The sequence below is a fragment of the Chionomys nivalis genome, chromosome X (genome assembly GCF_950005125.1).
Source record: "Chionomys nivalis chromosome X, mChiNiv1.1, whole genome shotgun sequence".
NCBI classification, from domain to species: domain Eukaryota; kingdom Metazoa; phylum Chordata; class Mammalia; order Rodentia; family Cricetidae; genus Chionomys; species Chionomys nivalis.
In genome coordinates this window covers 44,802,479-44,829,986 of record NC_080112.1, presented here as the reverse complement: position 1 = coordinate 44,829,986, position 27,508 = coordinate 44,802,479, and the positions used below count along the sequence as shown (strand labels likewise).

At 45.6% G+C, this 27,508-nt stretch overlaps 1 protein-coding gene across 1 annotated transcript; it reads left to right on the top strand.

Annotated features, from left to right (window-relative positions):
• The first annotated feature begins 253 nt into the window (after positions 1-253).
• On the top strand, positions 254-27,403 carry Prkx (protein kinase cAMP-dependent X-linked catalytic subunit). The gene is made up of 9 exons (XM_057760376.1): positions 254-609; positions 9,102-9,270; positions 13,433-13,696; positions 18,297-18,416; positions 20,222-20,317; positions 22,443-22,500; positions 23,198-23,275; positions 23,634-23,783; positions 24,253-27,403. Exons 1-8 carry the CDS (start codon positions 444-446, stop codon positions 23,757-23,759), a joined length of 1,077 nt encoding a protein of 358 aa, XP_057616359.1. The 5' UTR covers positions 254-443; the 3' UTR covers positions 23,760-23,783; positions 24,253-27,403.
• The last annotated feature ends 105 nt before the right edge of the window (positions 27,404-27,508 follow it).

Below are 27,508 nucleotides of genomic sequence, written 5' to 3'. Positions count from 1 at the left end.
CTCTTCTCGTTTCCTGCGGGGGGGGGAGGGGGGACGTGAGCCGAGACCCCCGAGCATCCCCCTCGTTCTATTTACTTTTGTACAGGCGCGTCCCGTGGGCTCCGAGGGTAACGGGCAGGGCGGGGCTGCAACCCGGCTCCTCCCAGCTCGGGGTAGGCGGGAGGGCGGAGCGCAAGGAAGACCCCTCCCCAATCACTTCGTCCCGCCCCCCCGCCCGCGTAGACCGGTCCCCGCCCAGCCGGCTTCCGCCTGGAATGAAGAGCGTTGCCATTGGCGTCTGTCCCGCGGACCCCACGCGCGTCCCGCCGGTTCCCGCTGCTCTGAGCCCCGCTGCGCGCGCTTCCATTGTCCTTACGGCTGTGGGAGCCGGGACGCGTGTGCGTTGCCTCTGCTGATGCCGAGGCTGCCTTTGCGCCCCCGTCGCACGGTGCGTCCCCCGCCCCATGGAGCCGCCCGCGGGGGCCGCGGCGACCGAAAAGGATCCTGCGGCCCGAGACGACCCCAAGGATGCCAAGGTCTCGGCGCCAGTTGGGGACCCCCCGACCAGGACATCGTCTCCTCACAAAGCTGGACACGCGCTACAAAACTGGGACACCGTGGCCACAGTGGGTGAGTGAGAACTCACGTGTCGGGACGCAAGGGTCCCTGCGACCCTGGGGCTTTTATCTCCCGCACATTTCAGTACACGGTCTCCGGAAATGGGGCGGCCCTACGTCACAGAGCTTTAAGGAGGGTGACTTCACCTTGGGGACTCGGTGGCTCCCTGCTGAGGTGCCAGTCACCCCAGGGACACCACGCCCGGCCTCTCTGGCGCTTGCGCACCCGCTTGGGCCCTAGGGTGCCTCGGGGTCGAATCCAGCCTCCCTAGTGTGGACACCTGGTTCAGAGGGATACGTGACCCCCGGAGGACCCTTCAGGGACAGCTATGCCGATGTTTTCCCCGCATCCCCTGTGTGCCTGGGTCTAGATTTTTCTTTAGTGGCTCCTAGTTTGGTCTCCCCGTGACCCTGCAGGTTACTGGTGAAGTCGGTGGCTTCCCTCACGGGCCGGGATGCTATGAGGGGGCTGGGATCACGCGAGGTATCGTGGGCAGCAGCTTCTCAAGTCTGTCTGGGGCATCTCGGAGACCTCGGTCGCTAGGACAGTTGCGCCCAGTGTGTTGATTTTTAGGAAAGTGTTCCTGGAGGAGGGACGGAGGGGGGGGATTGGCGTCCTCTGCTGGCAGAGATTCTAGAGACTTCTCCGTGCACCTCGGTGTTAGAAGGGGTTCAGCGCCTGGGTTGAGGGAGTCAAGTCGGGGTTCCGCGCTAGGCTTGAGGGAGGATTAACACCTTCTGAGCCGGGCTGGAGAGATGGCTTGGTGGATAAAGAAGTTTGTGACCCGAGTTCGATCCAGGTTCCAGCTTGGAGGAAACCGACTTTTGATTGACTTTTGAAGGAAACGGAGCCCCGGTGAATGTCTTTTACTTATGATGATGTAGCCCTGGTTGACCTTACTGTCCCTGTGTAGCTCAAGATGACCTTAAAGTGCACATTCCCCTACCAATCCTTTCTAAGTGCTGAAATTGCGGTCCTACTCCACCGCAGATTGGTTATATAGTGCTGCGAACCAAGCCCCCGCCCTTGTTTTTGAGATATTGATTGAACTGAAAGTCACTGCATAGCCCAAGCCCACTGGAGACTCCAGGCAATCCTCTTGTCTTAGCTTTCCCAGTGCTGGGACCATAGGGACTCAGGGACACTCAACACTTCAACTGGTTCTCCACCCTTTTCTTTCTTTTTTGGAGACAAGAACTCTCTACATAGGCCTGGCTGTCCTGGAACTTACTGTGTGGACCAGGCTGGCTTTGAACCTAGAGATGATTCCACCTCCCAAGTGTTAGGATTAAATTCGTATACCACCACTCCTGGCTTCTTTGTTAATTTTTAAATTCACTTATTTACTGTGCCGCATATGGGCAGGGTAGGGGTCAGGGATCAATTTACAGGCATCTGTTATTCTGCCTTCCACCAAGTTGGTCCAGGGTATTGAACTCAAATTCTTGGGTTTGGCAGCAAGCCTCTTCACCTACTAAGCCCTCTTTCAGGCCCATTGGGTCTCCCATTGGACCCCATTGGGCGTCTTGGGAGCCTCCCTGGGCCGTGTCACATCCTGAATCCTACAACCTTTCTCTACTGTGAGCTTGTTCCCTCCGAGTCTTCTAGAAGGACCTGGGTGTGTGCACATGTCAGCTTCCCCTCTCCCCAGTCAGCCTTTTATTTTATGTACACACACTTAACTGAGCTACATGAACTCTCATCATTGAGGACTCATATAAGTTTAGACCGTGACTATGACAAACGTGGTGTTCTGGGGGGTGTTTGAGACAGAGCTTTCATGTGTAGCCCTGCCTGTCCTGGTGCTTGCTGTGTAGACTAGACTGGCCTGGAACTGCAGGTGCCTACAAGTACACACCACCCAAATCCACAGAGAGCCACCCCCACACTCACAAGAGTACTCTAGAGCTCACCAGGCGACTCCTGCATCCCCAGTCAGTCCCCAGCACACGCCCTACTCTGTATTCTCCAGAAAATAAATATTGATGATATTGCCTCCTACCTGAAATTCATTTCATTCCAGGCTGAAGATGTGACTCCGTGAGTACAGTGCTTGTAGCTTAGTTGGAATAGTGCTTACAGCCCAATGGGAAGACTGCTTGTGGTTCTGCAGATAGGGTTTGTGTGATTCGGTGGACAGTATTTATAGCTCCGTGGGTAGAGTAGCTCAGTTGATACAGTGCTTCCATTCAGTGGATAGAGTAGTATAACTATGTGGGTGAGTGCTTGTGACTCAGTGGGTAGACTGCCTATTGCTCAGCGGGCAAGTGCTTGCGGCTCAGTGGATCTCAGATCTAAATTTGCGGAACAAGCCTCTTTGCTTGGCTGGACTTCTGCACTCACATTTCCCTGGACTCGGGGGTGATGCCTTGTGTTCTGAGCTGTCACCTGTGCCTCAGTTTACTGTTCAGCACCTTCCTGGCTGGCTTTATGAAAGCCGGTGTTAAATCTGAAACTTGGTGTTAAATTTTCAGTACTGCTAGGGCAGGAGCTCTGTCTGGGTGGGAGTCTACTAAGATGTATGGTCACATGGCTAGCTGTCTTTCAGATCACCAACAGGCTAGCACCTTATTATACACTAGAGAGGAATTGTTGAGGGGGAGTAGGCACCTGGTAGTCCATAGTAACAATAATCCATATCTAGAACCATCTAGGAGACACTTCAGGTCATTACATTGAGGAGGGAGGTGCTTGGACACGGATGGGGACCCAGAGTGCTTAAAAAGGAAAAATATTCAGAAACTCAGTCAATCACCAGTCACAAGCGTTCATGCTTGTGGATGAAATAAGAGCAGCTGTGTCATGCGCGTGTGTCCATTATGTCGTCCCCTCCACAAGCCCCAGCCTCACTGCCACATGCCTGGTTAGCACTAGAGGAGTAAGATGTGAGATTTACATAACATTCATGGATATGTAAATATATACTTACCCACATTGTACCTCGAAGGCCTCCAGCTCCTTCTAGAGCAGTCCCATCCTAAACAGGAAAGGGAGACTGTTCACCCATCATAGATCAGGCTGTTCTCTTTGCAAAGTTCCCAAAGACAGACACGCTGCACAAAGCCCCTCACCACAGCACCAAGTCCCTGAGTACCACCTTCTAATTCCTTGTGGTTTATAGGGGTGGGGCTCATTGTCATTCAAGCCTAGCATCTGCCCCCGATGGAGAGTGAAGGATTATAGGATAGAGGGATGTGTCTGGCTGAAGCACCCAGGAGCTGAACTGGATAGGAAGGGTCCTCCCTGGGGCCTGTGAGTGGCGGGGCTGATGCACTTACACCTTACACTCCTGTGTTGGGAGAACAACAGGTGAATCTACTCGCCCCGTGCCATCTTAAACTCCACCAACCTGTGCCATTTTGGTTTAACCCTATGTGCATCATCTTGAACCCCGCCCACCCTCCACCATCTTAAATCTCACCCACCCTCCACCATTTTGGCTTGACCCTATATGTGCCATCTTGGAGTCCACCAACCCTGCACCATTTTGATTTGAACCTATGTGCGTCTTCATGAAAGCCACCCACCCTGTACTATCTTAACTGAACCTACCTTCATCATCTTGAATTCTACCCGGCCTGCTTCATCTTAAATAACCTACATGCACCATCTCGAATCCCACCTCTTGGCAGGCATTTTGAATTGTTCACTGACTTAATTTATTCTTTCAGATTACTTTTCCTGACTGTTTACTCCTCAACACTCTCCTAGGACATAAGGTATCCTCAACCCTTGGCTGTGTGTCTGTCCATCTTCTCAGCCGCTGGCATCCTTTCTCGAATCACCAAAGGTGACACTCTATTGTCCCTCTCTCAGAGGCACTTGTCCTGTATCACTGTGAAGGTGGTTCTAGAGTGAGTTTCAGGATGATTTTGTTTTAGGGCTGGGGCCAGACTGGGATGCCACCCAGAAGGAGGAAAGCAAGAGCCTGTCACGTCAGTCCCACAGGCCTGTGCTTCTTGCTTAAGTCGCCCCTACAGCCTGGGTGCTCTATGCTGAGTCTGACCACACTCTTAGGACAGTACCTTCATTATCTGAAGAAGTTGTGCTTACTGGGGCTTTCTCTGTATTCACTCAAATTTTCATTATATTTTATCTTTGAAATACTGGGTATTGAATATAGAATCTCATTTACACTAAGACAACCTCCTCCTTCTCCCTCTTAAGTCTCTTCACTCCTCCCCCTTTGCTTCCTGAGTCTCCCCTTGTAGTTCAGTCTTTCCTGGAACTTACTGTATAGTCCAGGGTGTCCTCAAACCACTGTTAATCTTTCTGTCCCTACCTCAGAAGTGCTAGGATTAAAGCCTACCTCACCAGGCCAAGTTTATGCAAAGCTGGGGATTGAGCCCAGGGCTTCATGTGTGCTACACCAAATATATTACTTTCAGTTTTATTTCCTGTCTGAAATAGCCATCAGGTCATCACACTTCCTTTATTTTAAAAAGATTTTCTCCTGAGGTTGAGGGTGTAACTCAATTGATAAAGTGCTTTTAACTCTGTGGGAAGAGTACTTGTGGCTTAGTAGATTGGCTCTTCTTATGGGAGGCCATCAGTGCTAATGACACATTGATATACCCGACACTTGGCTCCTCCAGGAACATTCTGGGCTGTACTTCCAGTCCACTCTTCTGTTTGTTTTCCTTTTGTGAGGCTAGGAATGGAATGTGGGGAAATTTTTTTATTATTTTTGAGGGATGGAACCTAGGACCTTGTATATGCTAGGCAAGCACTCCATTGAATTACACACCCAGTCCAAGAGAAAATCTTATTGGTGTTATTATCATCATCATTATTATTATTGTTATTGTGCTTGGTGCTGGGGATGCGGCCAGGGGACTCATTTGTGCCAGGCATGTACTCCAGCACTGAGCTGCACCCCCATCCATACCGCCCATCTCTTTTAACACATCATGTGCTATATTTGACCTGGGACAAGAATCACCATATTCCAATATGATGGAGAAAAGGGAAAGAACCTGCATACCTTTACACAGCCTTCCAGGATTGTCCCTACTTGCACCCCATTGGTTACTGATACCCGGTTCTGGGCATCTGGACCACTTTTATGTAACATCTGTGTCTGCTACCCTGGGAGCCTATTACATAAAAATTCATCCCTCCCCCATGCCAGTCATACAGAGAATTACTTTTGGAAGGTTCCAGGTATCATCCATGGATGGGGCACTTGACTACCATTTGTTGTGTGTGCTCAGGGCGTGGGCAGCATCTTCCTACTCTGAGGTAGTCATTTTTTTAATTGAGGAGGCCACTCATCCTCGTGGCGTAGAGGGCAACCTCGGAGTCTGTAAAGGCTATAAAATGGTGTACAATTAATTTGGGTGGTGATGTTTGTTACCTCGCTGCCCCCGTGACCTGGGAGTCACTTTACAGGTCAAGGGACTGTGCTAGAGTGACTGGTGTTAATGACTGGGGCTTAAACATCGAAGATGGAGTGATTTTTGTATCACATAGGGATGCTGGGACATTCACTGGGATGGGCAGATAACAACATGCATTTGAGTGATTGTGGGTATGCTGTAGTTTACAACCAAGGGATTAGGGATGGAGGTTGTATAGGGGCAGACAACCGGATCCAGTGACAACACAATTCCTTCTACAGACTTTGAAAAATGGTGTGCAATGTGTATTAGCTAGCTTTCCATTGCTGTGGAAAAAAATCCCTGACATAATAAAATTATAAAGATGTGTTAGCTCCTGGTCTCAAAGGTGTCTGTCCATAACTCCATTGCTTTGGACCTGTGGTGACACAGAACATCATGGGAGCATGTGGTAGAGCAGAGGTGCTCACTACATAGTGGTCAGGAAACAGAGAAGAGGAGACTGGCGTCCCAGTGCCCCATTCAATGACACGTCCCTGATGAGCTAAGTTTCTCCCACTAGGCAGTAAACAGCACCTTGCCCTGGGAGTTTCTGGTACTTTCTTGTTGTCTTTGTTCTGGCAGCTTCTGGCAGTTGGCGCTCTGTTGCACTGTGCTTTTCCACGGTGTTAGGTTTCTCAGCTGCTTTGCCTCTGCAGCTCCCCTGCTCTGTGTAATCAACACCACCAGCTGCCTGTGTACCCACAAGCCACAGGCACAAGTGTGAAGGAAACAGGTCGGCAGCCATCTGACGCAGAAGCCATCCCATGGACTGCACATCGCAGTGCATCTGTCAGGCTCTGCTCACACAGTGTATTTTAGACACAAAAGTGATGTGTCCCCCACCAATCAGAGGCACTCACAGGGTTCCAGTGTCGCAGCACTTGCTTTTCTCATTGCTGCGACAAAATGCTTGATAATCAGAATTTAAGAGAGGAGGAATTATTGTGTCCCAGACTGGTGCCAGTCCATCATGGAGACAGGAATATAAATGTCAGGAGCAGAGAGAGGTGACCACTGGGGCTCAGGTCTTTCTCCTCCTCCTTTAATCCGGGAACCCCAACGAAGGAATGATGATGCCCACATTCAGGGTGGGATTTTCCACCTCTGTGACCCCCCACTTCAGTGAACCCCATATTCAGGATAGCCTGGGGCAGACCCTGCTGAGGTTATTCTAAGAACATTTGGAGCATGCTTACCTCAATCCTCTCTGAAAAAGTGTATGTAAATACTTCACCCACTTTTCCCATCTGATCCACTCTAGGCCAGTCCTGACTTCAGGATCACTTTTGACTCTCTGTGCCTCCTCCAGTCCTGTGTGTTCTGTGACAGGTGTCTCCTGATTGGTTGGCATCCTTTTCTAAATAACAGAGCTACAGAGATCCATTTTATATCCTAATTAATTTATTGTAAGCTAAGATAGCAGAAGTCAAAAGAAGTGCTTTTGAGGCTGGGCGTGACAAAGCATGCCTTTTTCCCCTTTAATACAACTTTGATGCTGAACATGGTTCTCTTGGTCATTGGGCTATTCAGCCCACGGTCTAACTGTGGGTGGGTGGGTGTCTTTCTTGGTCCTATGCCTAGCTCTAACTTGCTGTGGGGAACATCCTGCATGTTTGCAAAGATTGGGATTTTATGAGGTTTGCTTTTTCTTTTTTTTTTCTTTTATTTTGGGAGCAGGGGGGTTGAGGACAGGGTTTGTTTCTGTAACTATCCTGGATATTCTGGAACTTTCTCTGTAGACCAGGCTGACCTTGGACTCACAGAGATCTGCCTGCTTCTGCCTCTAAAGTGCTGGGATTAAAGGTGTGCGCCATCATCATCCAGCGAGTTTTGCTTTTTCTTTACTACATTATAAGGGCAAGCACTGTATGTTGAAGTATCATAAGGCAGAAAGCAACTGTGTTTAAAAGTTCAGATGGGAGCTGGGTATTGGTGGTACACACCTTTAATCCCAGCATTTGGGAGGCAGAGACAGGTGGATTTCTTGAGTTTGAGGCCAGCCTGGTCTACAGAGTGAGTTCCAGTACAGTCAGGGCTACACAAAGAAACTCTGTCTATAAAAAATGCCAGGATGTGGGAGTGTGGGTGGGTAGGTAGATGGGTGAATGAATGAATAAATTGGGAGTGGGGGTGGATGGTTTAGTACATAGAGTGAAACAGAAAAGAAGGAGTGAGAGGAGAGAGAGGAAGAGATGGATATGGAGCTGGAAAAGGAAAGGGACAAAAGGGGCATAGCTAGAGGTGAGGATGGAGAAAGATGAGGAAAGGAAGAATTAGGAGAGTGCAAATGCTGTTGGGAGAGGAAAAATTGAGGAGGTAAAAGAGCAGAGGCAGCTGAGGGGTGGATGGAGGAAGAAAGTGCAGGAAGAGTAGAGAGATTCAAGAAGAGGAGCAGAAGCTCCAGGAGGAACTGGAGGAAATAAGGGAGGTGATAGAGGTGGAGGACCGAGGAAGAGGTGGTAAATAGAGAGAGCTAGGATTAAAATTACCCCACCAGGCCAGGTGGTGGTAGCACAGGCCTTTAATCCCAGCACTCGGGAGATAGAGGCAGGTGGATTTCTGTGAGTTTGAGGTCAGTTCTGCTCTACAGAGCTAGTCCCAAGACTACACAAAGAAACTCTGTCTTGAGAAACAAAAAAACGTACCCCGCTAGGAGTCACTGAGTCTAGTATTCTAGTATCTGGGCTCTTCCCGTGACAGTGTTTAAATCATGGCCGACTTGAAATCCAATCTCCAATGCATATAGCAGACAATTATCTTTTTAAGTTTTAGTCATTATTATTACTATATGTATGTGTGGTTGCATATTATAGCATCCTTGTGGACATCATAGGAAAGTTGTTGAGTGGGTTTAAACCACCCCCACACCGCCTTACATGGGTCTAGATTTGATCTCAGGTTATCCGATTTGCAAGGCAAGCCCTTTACCCTCAGAGCCATTTCCCTGGCTGCTTGATTGACCGTTATGTATGAAAACATATACATAAAGTCCTCAGTGCTCAAGTAAGTTTCTCTCCCTGTGTCCAGCTTTCAGGTCCCAGATCAGTATGGTGTTCATTTCTTAGATATATATGCTTTTCCTGATCCAGGGAAGATTTGACTGGCTGCTTTGTCTTCCTTAAGGCACTGGAACGTTTGGCCGCGTGAACTTGGTGAAGGAGAAGACAGGCAGGAGGTACTATGCCTTGAAGATTATGAGCATCCCGGATGTCATCCGCCTGAAGCAGGAGCAGCATGTGCAGAATGAGAAGGCAGTTCTGAAGGAAATCAACCATCCCTTCCTCGTTAAGCTGTGAGTTCCTGGCTCCTTCCTTCTCAGCTCCCCACTTCCGCAAGGTTATTCTCTCAAGGGGGCATTATCGGGAAGGTGCTGGCTGTAGCTCAGTGGGTAGAGTGCTTGCAGCTTACATGATAGAGAGCTTATCGCTCAGTGGGTAGAGCACTTGTAGTCCAGTTGATTGATTGCATGTAGCACAGCAGGGAGAGAGTTTGTTGCCCAGAGGATAGAGTGCTTGCAGCCAGCCAATATAATGTGTAGAGAGCCATGTGGAGTCACACCTGATGGCAATGTGTAGAGAGCTGCGTGGAGTCGCACCTGATGGTGCTGGCTCCCGCTCTCCACGATCTTGAAAGTGAGTGTTCTCTGTGATAATCAACTCCTAATATCAACTAGGCCTGACTTATGCTATTATCACGCAATGATTGTCAGCTGCTTGCATATGCGTGGACCTATGGGCAGTGCCCACCTGGCAATCCGGGGTTGGTTGCCCATGCCTACTTAAGGGCTGGGAGAGGTTTGCCCTGGGAAAGAGGAAGAGAGAGAGGTAGATAGAGAGAGGGAGAGAGTGAGTGAGTGCGAGAGAGATTTTACAATTATCAAAAGGTCCTGAATAAACTGCTTAGCAAGAAGAGCTCCAGTGTGGTGTTGCACGTCCTTCTTGCTGGCCGAGGGCGACCGTGACAATAATGCTTTTAGCTCAGTGGGAAGAGTGCTTGCCCTCACCTAATAGAGTGCTTGTAGCTCAGAGGTATGAGGTAGGAGATGCTACCCGGGTTTTGTCTTGATTTCTTCTTAATTGTGCATGACTGTGCACATCCAAATCGTACCCACAGAGGCCAGAACAGGATGCTATATCCCCTTGGAACTGTAGTTTTCGGTGGTTGTGTACTGCTCAGCCAGGTGCTGGGATGCAATGTTGCATCCTCCACAGGAGCAGCAAGTGTGCTTAACCTCTGATCCATCCCTCTAGTCTCAACCTATGAATTTTTATAACAACTCCTTTTGTGTGACCTGAATAGGCCTCATGATGCTAATATCAATCTCTTCTTCAATGTGATGCACCTGTAGAAGTCAAAGACCTGGATCTTTTATTACAGCATCTAGTCAAGATGACAGAGTACCTAATTATTCATTATAATTTTCATCTAAAACTCAACTGGTGATTTTTATCAATGTTAAAACCCTTTTTTGTATTTTAGAAATATATACACATTTATGTAAAATATATTTTATACATATGTACATATATATATATATATATATATATATATATATATATGGAGATCAGAGGATAACATCTGCCATTGTTACTTAATTCGCACTAAGAGTTTGAGACAAGGTCTCCTGCTGACCTGGAACTCAGCAAGTGTGACTGTCTCATGAGCCCAGGAGAGGGTAAATTACCCGGCAAGACATCATTGAAATACCACCACATGATAGCCATGTTATTATAGAGTGTTCCATCTTGTTAGAACATCATAGAGGTACACTATAGTCAAAATTCATTAGAATAGCATAGAATTAGAGTATCAGAGTTTGGAGAGAGGACTCAGTGGTTAAGAGCATCTGCTTCTCTTGCACAGGACCCCAGTTCAATTCCCAACCCTCACCTTGCAACACACAGTCCTCTATAATTCTAATTCCAGGAGATCCAATGCCCTCTGCTGGCCTCTGTGTCTGCTGTACTCTTATATGTACACACACACACACACACACACACTTAAACACACAGATATAAATAAAATACAGACAAGTATTTTTTAAAAATTTAAAACATAAGGACCTTAAATTATACATGAACTTAAATATTAGCCAAAATGGGTTCCCCTTGGTGGAAATACCAACTAAGGCTCATCCCTCTGTATCTGTCCTAGTCCTTCTTCTTATTAGGACTCAGTCCTGTTAAGTCAAATCTATCCCAGAGACATCATTTTACCTCAGTTTCCCCATAAAGACCCGGTTCCACACACAGTCCTGTCCCAAGGTCTTAGGTGTGCAGACTTTTAACACAGAAATTTTGGAGGAATGAATCCTGAGTGGTTAAGTCAGACTAGATTCTCCACCCCACTCCTGTGTGACTATAGGAATCTTTTCTTGCTTTTATATATTTTGCATTCATAGGACTCAACAGGCAGGTTAAGAACTAGGTTAAAGTTCACTTAGTGTTACAGGGACTTGGAGTACTTACAGCATGGCAGAACACGCCGTGTATCAGCCCAGCTGTGGGAACACAACTTAGTCGGGCCTTTGAACTTTCAAGGATGATGTGCATCTGCTGGAGATCCTCAGGGTCATCATCCTGTTTGTGTGTGTCAGCTGTGAATGTGGAGTAGTCTGTCTTGAACAGACATGGGATGCATAGTGAGATGGCTTCAAACAGCTGATAGGACTCTCAGTTTATATTGCTGCAGGGATCTGGGCTTATATTTGCAAATAGCTTTAGTAAGAGTTGGTATTAGACTTAGCCCACTGTGGGTGGCACCATTCCCAAAGTACAGGGAAAATGTCCTGTTTCAACTGTCAACTGACACAACCCAGAAAGGTCTCACTGAGAAATTTTCCACTTCAGATCAGCCTGTGGACATCTCTGTAGGAGCGTTCTAATTGATGACTGATGGAGGGATCTGCCCACTGCAGATGGCACCATCCCTCGGTAGGATGAGAGTGTGCTGTCACTTGACACAGAAAATTTGTGCTCTGATTGGAGACCATGATCCCTCTTCTTGTGCAACCATTCCTTTTATGTCAGAGGGATATACACACAGAGATCTAACCAGGAATGAAGTCTTGAGGAGAGTAAATTTTTGGAGAGGTATGAACTGTAATCTCTGAAAGGCCCATTGTCTCTGGACACAATACAGCAGGTATCTGGAGGAGCCTATCATCCTAGGGGATTATAGTCAGAGAGTGGTGTGTAGACATTGCTTTGTGCGCGTGGAAAGCAGTGATGTTTTTGGATGAAACCTTGTGGTAGTTGGGAGAGTTACTTGGGGGGGGAGAGAGAGAGGGATGGATGGATAGATAGATAGATAGATAGATAGATAGATAGATAGATAGATAGATAGATAGATAGATAGATATTAGTAGATAGATGATATAAATGATAGTTAAATATAAATGATGGATGGATAATGGATAGATGATAGATGGTAGACAAGATAGATGGTTGGATGGATAGGTTAAATAGCTAGATAATAGATGATTGGTAAATAGAAGAAAGGTAGATGCATAATACATACATATATACACATATGCATATGTTCATACATACATACATACATACATAATACATACATAGTTTTGGTTAAGATCAGGGTGTTGGTGAAGGCTTAGCACATACTCTGCCTGCGAACTTCACCCTCAGGTTGTCCTCACATAGCAACCTGAGACATCCTAACATCAACCTGCAACCACAGTCCATCTAAGCATAACCTTACCATTAGGTGAACTGACGTCGGGCATCTTAATCAAACATCCTCATTTCTTACTGGCCAGCTTTGACTCTGTTGCTGTGATAAAACAGTGACTCAAAGGGACTGAGAGTCACTAAGGGTTAACTTGGCTTTCACTTTTCTGTCACCATACCCCCCCCCATCTTGGAGGTAAGGCAGAGCAAGACCAGAAGCAGAAAGTTTTCATCCAGCACAAGAAGCCCTCTCCACAGTGGGCAAGTTCTCCTATGTCAGTCATCAACTCCCCGCAGATACCACGGGTCAGTCTGATGTGGGAAATGTCTCACTAAGATCCTACCTAGGTGACTCCAGGCTGTGTCAAAGGTGACAGCACATCTTCCCGCAGCTAGGGAATGGTGTCACCCACAGTGGGCATGATCTGCATTCATCAATCAATTGAATGAAGACAGATATGCCCACAGGCCAGTCTGATATAGGAAGTTCTTTGCTGTGCTGTTGACAGTTAAAGCTAACCAGGGCACATACATGTTTGCACCTTTTTGTGTATTTACCTTTATATCTGTATTTATACATTGATATTTACATATAGACACATGTTAGTGTCTGTATACACCAGTATATTAACGGGAACATCTACCTCTGTATATCCAGAGTCTGCACATACGTCTTCCCATCCATGTCTATCAATCACCAACATCCATCTGCATCTACATCTGAGCACCCACCTCAACACCCATCATGCACTCTGTTGCGTCTTGCAGGTTCTGGACTGGCCATGACAACCGCTTCCTGTACATGCTGATGGAGTTCGTGCCTGGTGGTGAGCTGTTCACTTACCTGAGGAACCGTGGCCACTTCTCCTCAGTTGCAGCAATCTTCTACTCCACAGAGATCGTATGTGCCATCGAGTACCTGCACTCCAAAGAGATTGTGTACAGGGACCTAAAGCCTGAAAACATCCTTCTAGATAGGGAAGGGCACATCAAACTCACTGACTTTGGCTTCTCGAAGAAGCTGGTGGATAGGTGAGTGGGAACAATCACAGGGTCATCAGAGGTTGATCAACAATTGAAGGCTTGATTTAGGTGCGTGAACAGACATGAGCAGAAGATGCACAGTAGGCTCTGGTGTGATGCACCCCTCCCTCCATCTATCTAATTGGGTATCCTATTATTTTCCTACTAATGTTGTTAAACACTCCTAAAAAAGTTTTTTAAGGAAGAATGGGTTTATGTTAGTTAGTTCCTGGTTCCATCATGGGATCACGTGCCAATAGGACCATGTGTAGAGGGCAGCTGCTCACATTGCAGCCACATACAGGAAGAAAAAATAGGAAATAAGGCAGGGTTCTCAAACCCTGAGCTCACCCCCTGCTGGGCACCAACTGTTAAAATACCTGAGTCTGTGGGGAGCAGTCCACACCCAGTGTACAACTTTGGGAGTGGTGGTGTCCCTCCAGGTTGTGAGCAAAGGAGAAAATCACTCTGTTATCAAAGTGGTTGAATTTTGTTCTGGAAAATTGTAATAATGTCCATGTGTGAATAACTTTACATTTGAATATATGTGCATATGCAAATATATTTAAATACACATCTATATTACATGTACATTTGTATAGTTTATATGTTTATATACATGTATGTATGCTTACATATATACCCATACATGTAGATTTTACACACACACGCATATGTTCAGGGATACTATAGCTAGGTAACATGTTGGCCTTGAGCTCACAGATATCTGCCTGCCTCTGCCTCCCAAGTGCTGGGATTAAAGGCAGGCGTGTGCCAGCACCGCTAGGGGGCAGTTTGATTTTTAATGCATTTTTTGCCTCAAGATGTGTTGTGTGTGTGTGTGTATGTGTGTGTGTGTGTATACGCACGTGCACATACTTGCACATGCGTTACCCAGAGAGATCATAAGAGGGCATTGGATCCCCTAAAACTGGAGTTACAAGTGAATGCCTGCAGTCATGTGGGTGCTGGGTACTGAACCCAGGTTCTCTGCAAGTGCAGCCAGCCCTCTTAAGGCTGAGCCACCTCTCCAGCCTCCATTTTAGTGTTTTCTATTTATAGAACTCTTTCCTTAGGGTCCTTTGCTCAGGGCTAAGGAAGCTCCTCATAGATAATGAAGAAGATGGTGTCACATTCCTATTAAGCCATAGCGTGGGGGTAGGGGGAGAAGGCTTCACATTGAGGGAATCAGGCACTTTGCAGCCTCAGCAGGGTATCTCTGTGGTCCCAATACTAGCAGAGTGTGCTAAATACCCTTGACCAACCAGACAACCATTGGGGTATTTTTGCAAAAAAAAAAAAAAACTGATTGCCTGCAGAGAGTTTCAAGGCTGTAGAAAGAAGTCAGGCCCAAAGCTGTAGAAATTTCCACCTAAGGCATGCAAACCTCCAGCCTGGGGCAGACACAGAAAGACTCAGCTTTCAGCCCCATAAGTGGAGCTGTCTCAGGTCCAGTTACCTGTGGCCTCATCAGCTACTGTGCTCTATCTACCCTGATCTTGTTCTAACTGAGTCAGGCTACAAGGATCGAAATCTGAGTTAATGGGCCCAGAAGCACACAGGAGCCAGTGACTGACTGGTTCCTAGTGTATTCCATCGAGGAGGGGTGTGAGGCAAAGGGTGTGTGTGCACCCCAGACTGGATGACCTTGAACTCCTGATCCTTGTGCCTTAACCTCCCGAGTGCTTAGATGACAGGTGAGCATCTCCATGTCCTGTTTCCACTGGGACTAGAACCTGGGCCCTGTGTCTGCTAGGCAAGTACTATCCATTCAGCTACACGCTTCCCACCCACAAAGCTGTTGGCACTCTACTCGCTGACCTATAGTTCCATCCCTGCATAAGCATCTGAGTTGAACTGCACAATCCCTTGCACCAGGTCCGGATCCATTATTTACAGATTCTGGGCCTGAGTCCCTTCTGTACATTTCACTTGCAGGACTTTTCTCCCCATCTAGTCCCTGCCCTGTCTGGTTCACTGCACAGAGGTTTTTTGTGTTGTGCCCTCCCACTGCCAACCTTCCTGAGCCACTAGAGTCCTTTTCAGAAAGTCCTTGTGCTGTGACTTGTGCAAGTCCCCTGCAAATGGAGTTACAGGTGGTTGTACCACCACCACATGGATGCTGGGGATCACAAGAACAAATACTCTTATTCACTGAGCCATCTCTCAAGCCCCCCCCCTTTTTGGTTTTTCTAGACAGGGTTTCTCTGTAACTTTTGGAGCCTGCCCTGGAACTTGTTCTGTAGACCAGCCTGGCCTCAAACAGAGATCCGCCTGCCTCTGCCTCCTGAGTGCTGGGATTAAAAGTGTACACTATCACTGCCTAGCTCAAGCCCACTTTTTTTTTTTTTTCGAGACAGGGTTTCTCTGTAGCTTTTGGTTCCTGTCCTGGAACTAGCTGTTGTAGACCAGGCTGGCCTCGAACTCACAGAGATCCTCCTGCCTCTGCCTCCCGAGTGCTGGGATTAAAGGCGTGTGCCACCACCGCCCGGCCTCAAACCCACTTTTTAAAAAATGATTTATTACATTTATTTATTTTGGATGGGGAAATGTGCCGTGGTGCATAGGTCAGAGGACAGCTTGCAAGAGTTAGTGCCCTCCTGCCTCCATGTGGGTCCCAGGAATTGAACTAAGGTTCTCAGTCTTGACACAAGTGCTTTGACCCAGTGAGCATCTGCCTAGGGTTTCAAGCATGCTATGCCAATGCTGTGTCCACTTTGCCATGGCCCCAGCTTCAGGACATTTTCATCATGTGTAAACATGAACCTCTCCACACCCCTTCACTCGCCCCTCACAGCCCATTGGTGTACATTGTACCTCTCTACGTCTTCCTGGCCCACACACTTCACACACACAACATCATTGCAATATTTTTTCCTTTTCATGTCCAACTTATGCAAAGGCCTCTTTATCTATGTAGTGCCACCTTCCGACTTACCATCCTTTTCATGGCTGAATAATATTTCATTTTAGAGTTTGACCACATGGCATTTATTAAACATTATATAGCTTAATTTCTTTTTTAGTTGAATCTTTCTTTTGAAGAAAGAAACAATCAATTTTCTTATATGTTCTACAGTTTGAAGATGTCAGCAAGCTGTTTTCCCACACCAATTGGCTGTTTTTAAATATAAATTAAGGCTGGGTATGGTGGCACACACCTTTGATCCCAGCACTCAACAGGCAGAAGCAGGAGGATCTCTGTGAGTCTGAGGCTGGCCTGGTCTACACAAGTGAGTTCCAAGATAGCCAGGTCTGTTACATAGAGAAATGTTGTCTCAAAATAAACAAAAACTCAGAAGTCCTGATGCTCCCGCCTCCGCCTCCACATCTTTTTATACCATGCTGGAAATTGAACCCAGAGCCTACTGCATGCCGGGCATGTGCTCTGCCAACTGAGCCACATTCCTAGCCCCATCACTAATTTTTTTTTAAAGAATGTGTAGGTTGAACCTAATGTCTTTATTTTTTTATATTTGTTTATTTATTATGTATACAGTATTCTGCTTGTATTAATCCCTCAACCAGAAAAGGTCACCAGATCTCATTCAGATGGTTGTGAGCCACCATGTGATTGTTGGGAATTGAACTCAGGTTCTCTGGAAGAGCAGCCAGTTTTCTTAACCTCTGAGCCATCTCTCCAGCCCCATCGCTAATGTTAAAGATGATTAACACTGCTTATTGATTCTGCATATTGATTTGCCCATCATCTCCCACTCTCTCCTTCCCTAGTATGCTTTCCACTACCTTCAGTTTTGTTTGTTTGTTTAATTATGTGTATCTGTGTTTATGTTCATGTGAGTACAGTACTAGCAGGGGCCAGAAAATGATCATAAGTCTATTAAATAAGTTATGTGTAAGTTAATGGAAAGAAGACATTCAGTGAAGAACATGTCGCTACAGGGTCAGTTTATGTTATCACTATAGATGAGGCAGATGGGTGTGGCAGTCTGTGCCAACCACGGGAGTAGGCAAGTTTGAGGCCAGCCAGGACTACAAACTAGGAAAAGAGCTTAGGTTAGGTTCAGGAGTGTTTATATTATCATCATCATCATTATTATTGTGTGCTGAATGCTTGAGCACATATCTGTCACAATGCAGATGTGGAAATCACGGGACAGCGTTTTACAGTCTGTTCTCCCCTTCTGTTTCTTATGTGGATTGATCTTAGGCTTGTGTGACTTTACCAGCTGAACACCCAAAGTTTGGATTTCTTTGGCTTTATGGAAAAGGTTCATGTACCTAGGCCAACATGCCAGTCTGATGTGGGAAATCCTTTACTGAAACCCTTCCCAGGGGATTCTAGGTTATGTCAGTTGACAGTTAAGTTCACACAGCATCCCAGTGTAGAAAATGGGTCTGCCCGCAGTGAATATGGCTTGTGCCTCAAATATTTCACATCATGAAATCTTAGACTTGTCACATTAGTGGGTGTTCAGAAAGGTTTAGATTTGGGAGCATCTTGGTTTTTTTCAGGTAGGAATATTCAGTTTATGTGGCCACCCATCAGTTTTCTGCATGGTGACCATACTTGCAACTTGGTCTTTATCAACCGTATGTTATGGCACCTTCCAAATTTCATGGATTCTGCTTCTGTCGTCCCCCATAGGACATGGACCCTCTGTGGAACACCAGAATACCTTGCCCCAGAAGTCATTCAGAGCAAAGGCCATGGGAGAGCCGTGGACTGGTGGGCACTGGGCATCCTTATATTCGAGATGCTGTCTGGGTGAGTGACCCTCTTGAATGCAACCGGACACACACCGTGTCTCCTTCACACCCCACACAGTACCTTGAATCTCCTTTCTGACACTTGGCACATGGATGCACTCACTGCACTATCAAGATTTGGAGGGTATTTAGTTTTCTATAAACCCAGTATTTAGTTTCCTTAAACAAGAATTTAAATTTTCATAGACATTCATAGTTCCCTATGTGTAACATCCATCTTATTTGTGGGATGACACATGAGGCTGAGCAGTACCCACGGTGAACAAATGACATCAGTCAAACAGCGTAGTAGTGATAGAAGAGCAGATGAGGAAGGCAAGGTTGTGCTATGTTTTTTCACCACCCTAAATTTCCTTTCTTGGCAATGCATAGAATGTGGGAGTTATGGGCTTTGTTTGTCTCCCACATGCCTGGAAGGTTGGTCATTCCTGAGGGTCACTATTATCTGTCAAGTCTAGTACACACTTGAGAAAATTGTATAAACATAGAAAACGAGATGTCCACAGATCTAGGTGTAGCTGGAAGAATTGGAGGCCAATACCCTGACAGTGTTCACCTGTGTAGACCTAGAGTCACTGGCTCCTGCTGGGGAAGTGACAGTTATCTCAGCCTCACGGGTTTTTCTCTGGTGCCTAGATAAAGGAAAGTTCATCCTTTGTGAATCAAACCAAGTATTAAAAAAAACAGCTTGCAGGAGGATTTTACTAAAATAGTATGAGATTTGTCAAGAAGGAGCATCCACCTACCCACCCACCCATTCATACACCCACCCATACATACATACATATACTCATCCAACCATCTATTCATACATCAGTCCACCAATCCATTCATCTGTCCATCCATCCATACACTCACTTATCCATTCATCTAGCCAGCCATCCACCCATTACCCACTCATTCATCCACACACCTACCCATCCATCCATCCACCCAACAGTCATCCATCCCCCAACTCATCCATCCACTCACCCATCCACTCACCCACCCACTCATCTACCGCATCCATCCACTCTTCCAGCTCCTGGAGGCTCCAGGTATGCTTGGCTTTTGTGGCCTCTTCAGTCCCATCTTCACATGGCTTCTCCTGTGGCTCTGTATCTGTTCTGTCTTGAGGTTACTGTTACTACATCTAGAGTCATCCTTACCCAGGATGGACTCATGTCAAAATCTGTCACTCATTCTCTAGGTAAATGGGTCCCAGTGATGTGTTCTGGAAAATTTGTACATATTATCTGTGTGTATGAACAATACATGAAATATAGTTTCTTTGAAATTTATACATGTAAACCACATTTACTTATATCTACAAAATGTATAATATATAACATAATTCATAAGATACACACACATATGCATGCACACACATACACACACACAAGGAAATGCTTTAAAATCAATATAAAATTTTTTTTCATGTCGTACTGATTGTGAAGAAGAGCCTGGGGTTCCAATATGTTTTTGAAGGGCACCTCTCCAATAACCTAACTTTCTGCTACTAAGCCTCACCTCTCAAAGGTTTATAACTGTCAGTTCCACCCCCTGCTGGGGATGAAGTCATTAACAGAGGCCCTTTGGGGATCATCAGGACCCTCTATGCTTTCCCTGTCTTCCTGTGGCTACACTGCCTCCTGAGAGCATCTGCTTGCCATCTGTCTTCACATGGCCATGTTGCCAGTTTGTCAAGCAGTGGAGCCATCTGACACAAATTATTTTTTGCCTCCATTAAGCAAAAATAATTGGCACAAAGTAGACATAATTCTGTATTTAATTCTGTTAAAAACACACTTCTCTCTGCAACAGGTTTCCCCCATTTTTTGATGACAACCCATTTGGGATTTACCAGAAAATCCTTGCGTGCAAAATAGATTTCCCCAGACACTTGGATTTCACCTCTAAGTAAGTGCACTTGCGATTTCCTGCCCTGTCCCTGTGTTTATTTTCAGCGCTTTGTGAAATAATACTGCAAGCACACACTCCTGGCAAATTCTCTGATTCATTACAGATGCCAACCACTTTTCCCACCAGGAAGGGAAAACTTTTCATTTTACTGAAATATAATATTTGAAAGACCTGTTATGTATCTCATTCCTTTTGAGATAGAATGTGTTGAAATTAAATCAGATTTGGAGCCAATTGTATAAGTGATCACTCTGTCCATCAATCCATCCATCCATCCATCCATCTAATTTATTAGTTATTTATAGTTGAGTGAGGGTCCTATTTTGTAGCCCTAGCTGTCCTGGTACTGCTGTGTAGATGAGGCTAGCCTTGAACTCATAGATATTATCCCCCTGAGTTCTGAAATGAAAGATGTGCAACACTGTGCCAGGCCTATTTATTAACTTTTTAACTTTAAGTTTTTAAACTCTTTTTTGAACCACTAAGAAAAGAGGGGCTTAGTAGGAAGAAGTTAGGTTATTGGCGATAGGCCCTTGAAGGAGATGCTGGGGTCCTAGGCTTTTCTTCATGATCACTTCAATGTGTAAATATGGTATTTTTATTAATGTTTTGACAATTTCATACACATGTATGGTATATTTTGCTGAGATTGGTTTATTAGTTGAGCTAGAAAGGCAAACCTCTTTTCTTTTTTTTCCATCTTTTTCTCTTTCTGAAATTGCATTCATCGTAAAGAATTACTATATACAAGGTCAACATGTTGCTTAAAAAACATTTGCTCAGTGTTCATACTGACCATGCATTTCATGAAGACTATGGTAAAATTAGTGGAAAAGAAAAAAAGAAGGGTTAAAAAATATATAAATACCTTTAACTTTCCTTGATTTGAATGTGGTTAAATTTGAGCATTTTCTAACCAGAATGAGCCTTCATCTCCAATCGTTTATTTTTTTCATTTAGTTAATTAGGAAGAAGGGTCCACATAGTTCAGAACTTCTGATCTCCTCTTTTAGCCTCCCAAAGGCAGGGTGACAGACAGATTTGTGCCACCCATATCCAGACTATGTAATGCAGCAGATGGAACCCAGGGCCGGGTGAGCACTGTACTCACTGAGTAGAAGCACTCAACCAACTGAGAAATAAGCATTCTGCCCACTCAGCGACAAACCCTCATCCAATTTAACTGCAAGCTCTCCACCCGCTGTGTTACAGCCACCCTTTCCACTGAACTACAGTTCCTCTTGGATATTGTTATGGGTGCTATGGATTGCAGGATATTTGTGTGCACGTGCATGCATGCATGCGCGCGCGCACACACACACACACACACAGAGCATCCTATCTCCACCCTGCCTTAATTTCTCCAAGTCTTTGATTTACTGCACCTCACTGTCCTTTGCATTCTCTTGTCTTTTATCCACAATAAAGACACAGCAGAGTGGCTGGTCTTTGGGATTTTATTCAGCAGGTGTGCTGGGGCTGCAAACTCGGTCTCCCTAGACAGACCTGCGTAAACGAACACAGGTGTGGGCCTGCAAAGCCGCCTTGTCAGTTACACAGCAGGAAACAATGCTGGGATAGATAAGTGCTAAAGGGTTGCAGGCAAATTCCCTGGATGGAGGGCTTGTGGCTTAGTAGGCGGAGTGCTTGTAGTTCAGAGTACTTATCAGCACAATTGGCTGGGTGCTGGTTGTTCAGTGGGGAGAGTGCTTATATTTCAATCAGTAGAGATTTTGTACCAATTTTCTACCACTTGAGTACTTGGTAATTGAACACTGTGTAGAGTACAGTAGTCAGAGTGCCTGTGGCTCGGTAGGTAGAGTGCCTGTCACTCAGTGAGTCATGCTGGTGCCTCTGTTGGCATGCCCTGAGACCTGGGCTTCGTCCCTCACTGTGTAAATGGTACACACGTCTGTAGCCCTGGCATGTAAAAGGCAGAAGCCGGAGGTCAGGGGTTGAAGGTCAGTGGTAGGAGTGGGAGCCCAGGATGCAAGCAGCCTACCCACCCTGCCCCCTGCAAATGCTTTCCCTATGGACACACTGTGCGAGTGCAGGTGAGGTTGGTGCCTGTGTTGATTCTGGCATTTTCCATATCTAAGTGGAGTCTGCTCTGTTCATGCAGGGACCTGATCAAGAAGTTGCTGGTGGTAGATAGGACCCGGCGCCTGGGCAGCATGAAGGTGAGTCATGCCAGAGTGTTCCACTTTGCACACTGATAGTAACATCATCTGCTCAGGGTGTTCCAGACCATGCTCAGTGTTCGTTATTTTTGTGGTTTGTTTGTTTGTTTTTATTAATTCTGTGTATATACTACCTGGGTATATCACCAGCCACAGTGAGCAGAACACACCGGTTTCCCTGCTGCTGCAGTTATAGGTTGTCTGCCACCATGTGGGTGCTGCAAACCAAACCTGGGTTCTGTGCAAGAGTAGCCATCTCTCCGACCCGTTTTGCTGTTTTCATGTAGCCCAGGCTACACGTAAACTATGTAGCTGAGAATCACCTTGAACTTGTTACCCATCCACCTCTACCTCCCAGAGCAGGGATGACAGGCTTGCAACACTTCTCATGGTTGACTTATTATTCTTTGTTAGAGTTTTATTATTTATTTGCTTGTTTTTTCTTATTTGTTTGTTTTTGAGGTGGTTTCCCCAAGTAGTCTGGCTGTCCTGGAACTCCCTATGTAGACTAGACTGACCTCAAACTTTACAGGCATCCACCTGCCTTCCTTCCCAGAGTGCTGGAATTAAAGGCATATGCCACCACATCTGGCCACTTATTTTTTTAAGCTGCTTTATTGGAGAGAGACTTTACAAATGCTACCACACACACACACAGTTTTTCTAAAGCTTTTTACTGTATATGTTTATTCTCAAGAACGGGGTAGAAGACATCAAGCGGCACCGATGGTTCCGGGGTGTGGAGTGGGATTCAGTGCCACAGAGGAAACTCAAGGTAGGACTATCATACACCCTTAAACTAAACCCCTCAATATCCTAGCCTAACCATCCACCAAGCTCCCACTGCTGTGTCTCAGTCTTCAAAATTAATTTGGCAGAGATTTATTTAGTGATTGTCTCCATGTATGTGTATTTGTTTGTGTACACCATGTGACTGCAATACCAGGGTGCCTTCAGTCCCTCCTTGTAAAATTTACATTCTGAGTGACAGGCACTGCATGGCCCCACTCAGCTGCCTGGTGTTACCATTCCCTGTGAGCCATGCAAACATTACTGTCAGTCAACAAAAGTATTCGACTTCCTCACATTTCTGCATAATGGTGCTTCCCTTATTTATTTTGTGTGACCCTTAGCCACCCATTGTACCCAAGTTATCGGGTGATGGCGACACCTCCAACTTTGAGACTTATCCAGAGAGTGAATGGGACAAGACTCCTCCTGTGTCTGACAAAGAACTGGAAACGTTCAAAAATTTCTGAGGAACGGGAACCCACATCTGCAAGGTGAAACTTTTGTATTTCTGAATTTTAAGGTAGGCTGTCATATAGCCAAGGATAGCCTTGAACTTAGCATGTGGTCGAAGAAAATAACACTTTGTGCAGCTGAGGATGGTGAGTTAGCTAGTCTGCAGGATTTCTTTTTTTTTTTTTTTTTAACAATGAAACATTTTAATCTCACCAAGAGAACAGGTGCTTCTGCCACCCTACAGTGCAGCAATTCAAATAATATCCATGACGAGATTGGCCCTTGGCCCTCCTCCCCAGAGGCCTGGCCCTGCCAGGAGCAACCTCTCCGTAGCAATAGGTCCTTCATTTTTGACACTTCCCAAGGTCCTGTCATGATCAACAAGGACGGGCTGCCTGTGCTCTTCCCCTTCTGCAGGATTTCTTAAAATGATTGACAGGTCAGTTACTAGTAGATGTTGCCAATCACTTAACTGCTCCCCCCCCCCCTTTCTTTTTTCTTTGCTAGGAGCATGAAGAATTCCACGCAGTGCCGAGGACCAGAACCATTTTTGTTGCTTGACTTTGTTTTTTTTTTTCCTGAAAAATTAGAAGGATTCGGTATATGTATCCACTACCCATTCAAGGCTAACGGGACCATTGCCCTCAGGACCCAACCTCATTTCAAAACTAGAAACCTGATCATTGGGAAGTTTGTAAAACCTGTTAAATTGTAGATTTTTTTTCCCGTCTTTGTGAGTCTTGTGTTCGTGCTGTGGAGTTAGTTATTGTTGTTGTTTCGCTACTGAATTTTGTAAGTTTGAATTTGACCCATGTAATTCTAGCTGTCACTGTGTATGTGCACAGACAATGTGCACAACTGATACTTTGATATGCCTGTGACATGTTTATTTTCCAAAACTTTCTGAAAAATCTGTCACCCTGCAGGCAAAAAAAAGGGGGGGGGGTGCAATCTATGCATTTTTTTAAATGCTTTTCTATGCATTTTGCAGTCATTTGTGTGCGTTGCTTATTTAGTCACTGTTTGTTTAGTTTCTCTCTGGTCACTATAAACTTGGAAGGCAGGAAGCCACATGCCCTGCAGACCCTCTTTCAAATATGGCACAAACAGGTGACTTTCCACAATCTTCCAGTTTACACGTTTCCAGTAAAATATCCTTTCCTAAAGTTAAGCCAGAACTTTGCATAATGCATTAACCACTTGGCATCCTGGGTGCAAAGATTGCTTTTTTATGATAAAACAAATTTATCCACATTCCCAAAAGGGAGCTTTAAGGATCCACCCCTCAACTCCCTCCTCTGTTGTAAACGACATTTTCTTCCCACCAAACTCAGTCCTGTTCTTCCAGCCTTGTTCATCTGTAAAAACTCAGATTCCAGGCTGGTAACTTTTCTTTTCTTTCCTTTCCTTTTCTTTCCTTTTCTTTTCTTTTGAGACAAGAGTTTCTCTGTGTAATGGGCCTAGCTGTCCTGGAACTAGCTCTTGTAGACCAGGCTGGCCTCAAACTCACAGAGATCCACCTGCCTCTGCCTCCCAAGTGCTGGGATTAAAGGTGTGCACCACCACTGCTCTGCCGGGCTGGAAACTTTTATGAATGTTTGTACAGAGCTGTATTTTCAGTGAGCTTTTTCAGCCCTTTCCAGTATGCAAAATAACTGGGTTATGTACCACAAACAAACATACACAGGAGATAGAACTCAAGATTATAATCAAGCCCTGTGAATAGGCACGCTGACCCACATAGGTGCTGTCTTCATTTGATATTAAGTAGGAAATAATATAAAATTAGCATAGGAAACATCGCCTTAATTCTAAACATATATGGGGAGATCACACATATGCACATGCACCCACTGTGTGCTCTTATTTAACAGTTTGACCCCTGATCCTAAAAATAAAATTAAACACCCTTATAAATTATATCATGTGATGTCATTGTAGTGACATCAGGTAGTGCGTATGAATCATAATTTTTATTAATCTTAATGTGTGTGCATGTGACTTCAGTACATACGGAGCCAGCAGAGCACTCCAGAGACTCTGCAGCTGGACATACAGGCGATTGCGTGCTGCGCTGTCCATGTTGGAATGGATAAAGGAACTATGTCCTCTTCCTGCCTCTGAGTCCAAGGAGAACTGTGCACCCAGCACCTTCTCTTAAAGCAATTGGACAGTGTAGTGGGGAGCTGCTGGCTGTGTTCATGCCGCCCCAGCTCCCAGTCGCATGGCTAGCTTATGCCCCGAAATAACAACACACAAACTATATTCTTTTAAACACTGCTTGGCCCATTAGCTCCAGCCCTTACTGGCTAATTCTCATATCCCGATCAACCCATCTCTAATAATCTGTGTAGCACCAGTCTTACCAGGAAAGATTCAGCATGTCTGACCTGGCGGCTTGCTTCATCGTGTCTGCTCTGGAGCACAGTGGCATGGTGTCTGCCCCAGAGAGGAGAGGAAATGGCGTCTTAGCTCACTTCCTCTTCCTCCCAGCATTCTGTTCTGTTTACTCCACCTACCTATGTTCTAACCTATGAGGGCCAAGCAGTTTTTTTATTCATTAACCAATGACCTTCCTCCATCAGGACAGTTAATGAACTGTCAAATTTCTCTGATGGTTGACTTGAACCAAGTACAAAAGATAATCAGTAACGACTACTAATTTAAAAACAAATCCCCATGCTCTCCAAGACTAATTTGTGTGTGTGTGTGTGTGTGTGTGTGTGTGTGTGTGTGTGTGTGTGTGTGTGTTTAGTAGCTATAAAGTACTAAGTGCTGCGGAATGGTGCTCACCTCACCTAATTAACTGTTACATGTTACACTGTAAAACGTGATTTGACGGCTAAATACTGTTCACAGGACCCTCGGGCTGTGCTTATATCTCAACATTGGACCAAAACATAGCAGTCAATCACCACTGTGTTGCTCGGTGAACCCTAGGCAAGATTTAGCATTGTGTGGGGCTCTATGTTGGGATGAAAAACTGGAGAAAGGGTCTATCACTTCTGGCTGTATATTTTGAGGTGTGTTGATTTCCTGGGTTGTGTGTGTGTGTTTTATTGTTTTTGATGAAGCTACATAGGGAGCATTGATGAATGCCACACCTGAAAATGATGATGCAAAGTCAAGGTTTTTGTATGAGTTGGTTTCTCCCATCTGTTTGTGTGTGTCCGTGTCCCTACCCTTGCTTGTTCCCATCAAATCTGCCTTGAGAACCTCACAGCCTTGCATCCAACCGCACACTGTCATTTCCATGGGGATGTGGGTGCTCTAGCTGGCTATGTAATAGACATCCTTACTTGTGTAACTTAGGGAAAGTGAGCGGCAGCAGGAGCCTTCCCGGCCCTCCTGGTCCTCACAGGTCAGACTCAAACCCCTTGGCAACCTCAGTTCTTCTCCCAGTGTGGGGACTCACCACTTGACCTCCTGATAGAACAGGTGTCGCGTACACTGTGCAGGTGTGTCCCGCTGCTGAGCACTTGCTGGCTCATCTGAAATTATCACCTGGAATGAAAAAGCCTGGTCTTTCATCTTACTTTCTAATCCTGCTGCACAATTTAAAAATCACTGTGATTTGTGTATATATCTATATCTTTCTATATATATTTGCCCCAGGAAGATTTTTCTGCTGTCTAATTTATAAAATAATACTATTGAGTCCAGGTTTGTTTAATAAAAGTTTGTATGTTAAGAAATCTGTCTCAGGTCCTTCCCAAGGTTAACACTATAGAACAAAAGTTAATCCGGGTTAACACTATAGAAC

Bases quoted from the DNA above. Each gene is read 5' to 3' on its own strand.
- Prkx (XM_057760376.1), top strand. From the start codon at position 444: ATGGAGCCGCCCGCGGGGGCCGCGGCGACCGAAAAGGATCCTGCGGCC. The intron at 610-9,101 runs GTGAGTGAGAAC...GTCTTCCTTAAG, and splicing joins GGACACCGTGGCCACAGTGG to GCACTGGAACGTTTGGCCGC. The intron at 9,271-13,432 runs GTGAGTTCCTGG...TGCGTCTTGCAG, and splicing joins CATCCCTTCCTCGTTAAGCT to GTTCTGGACTGGCCATGACA.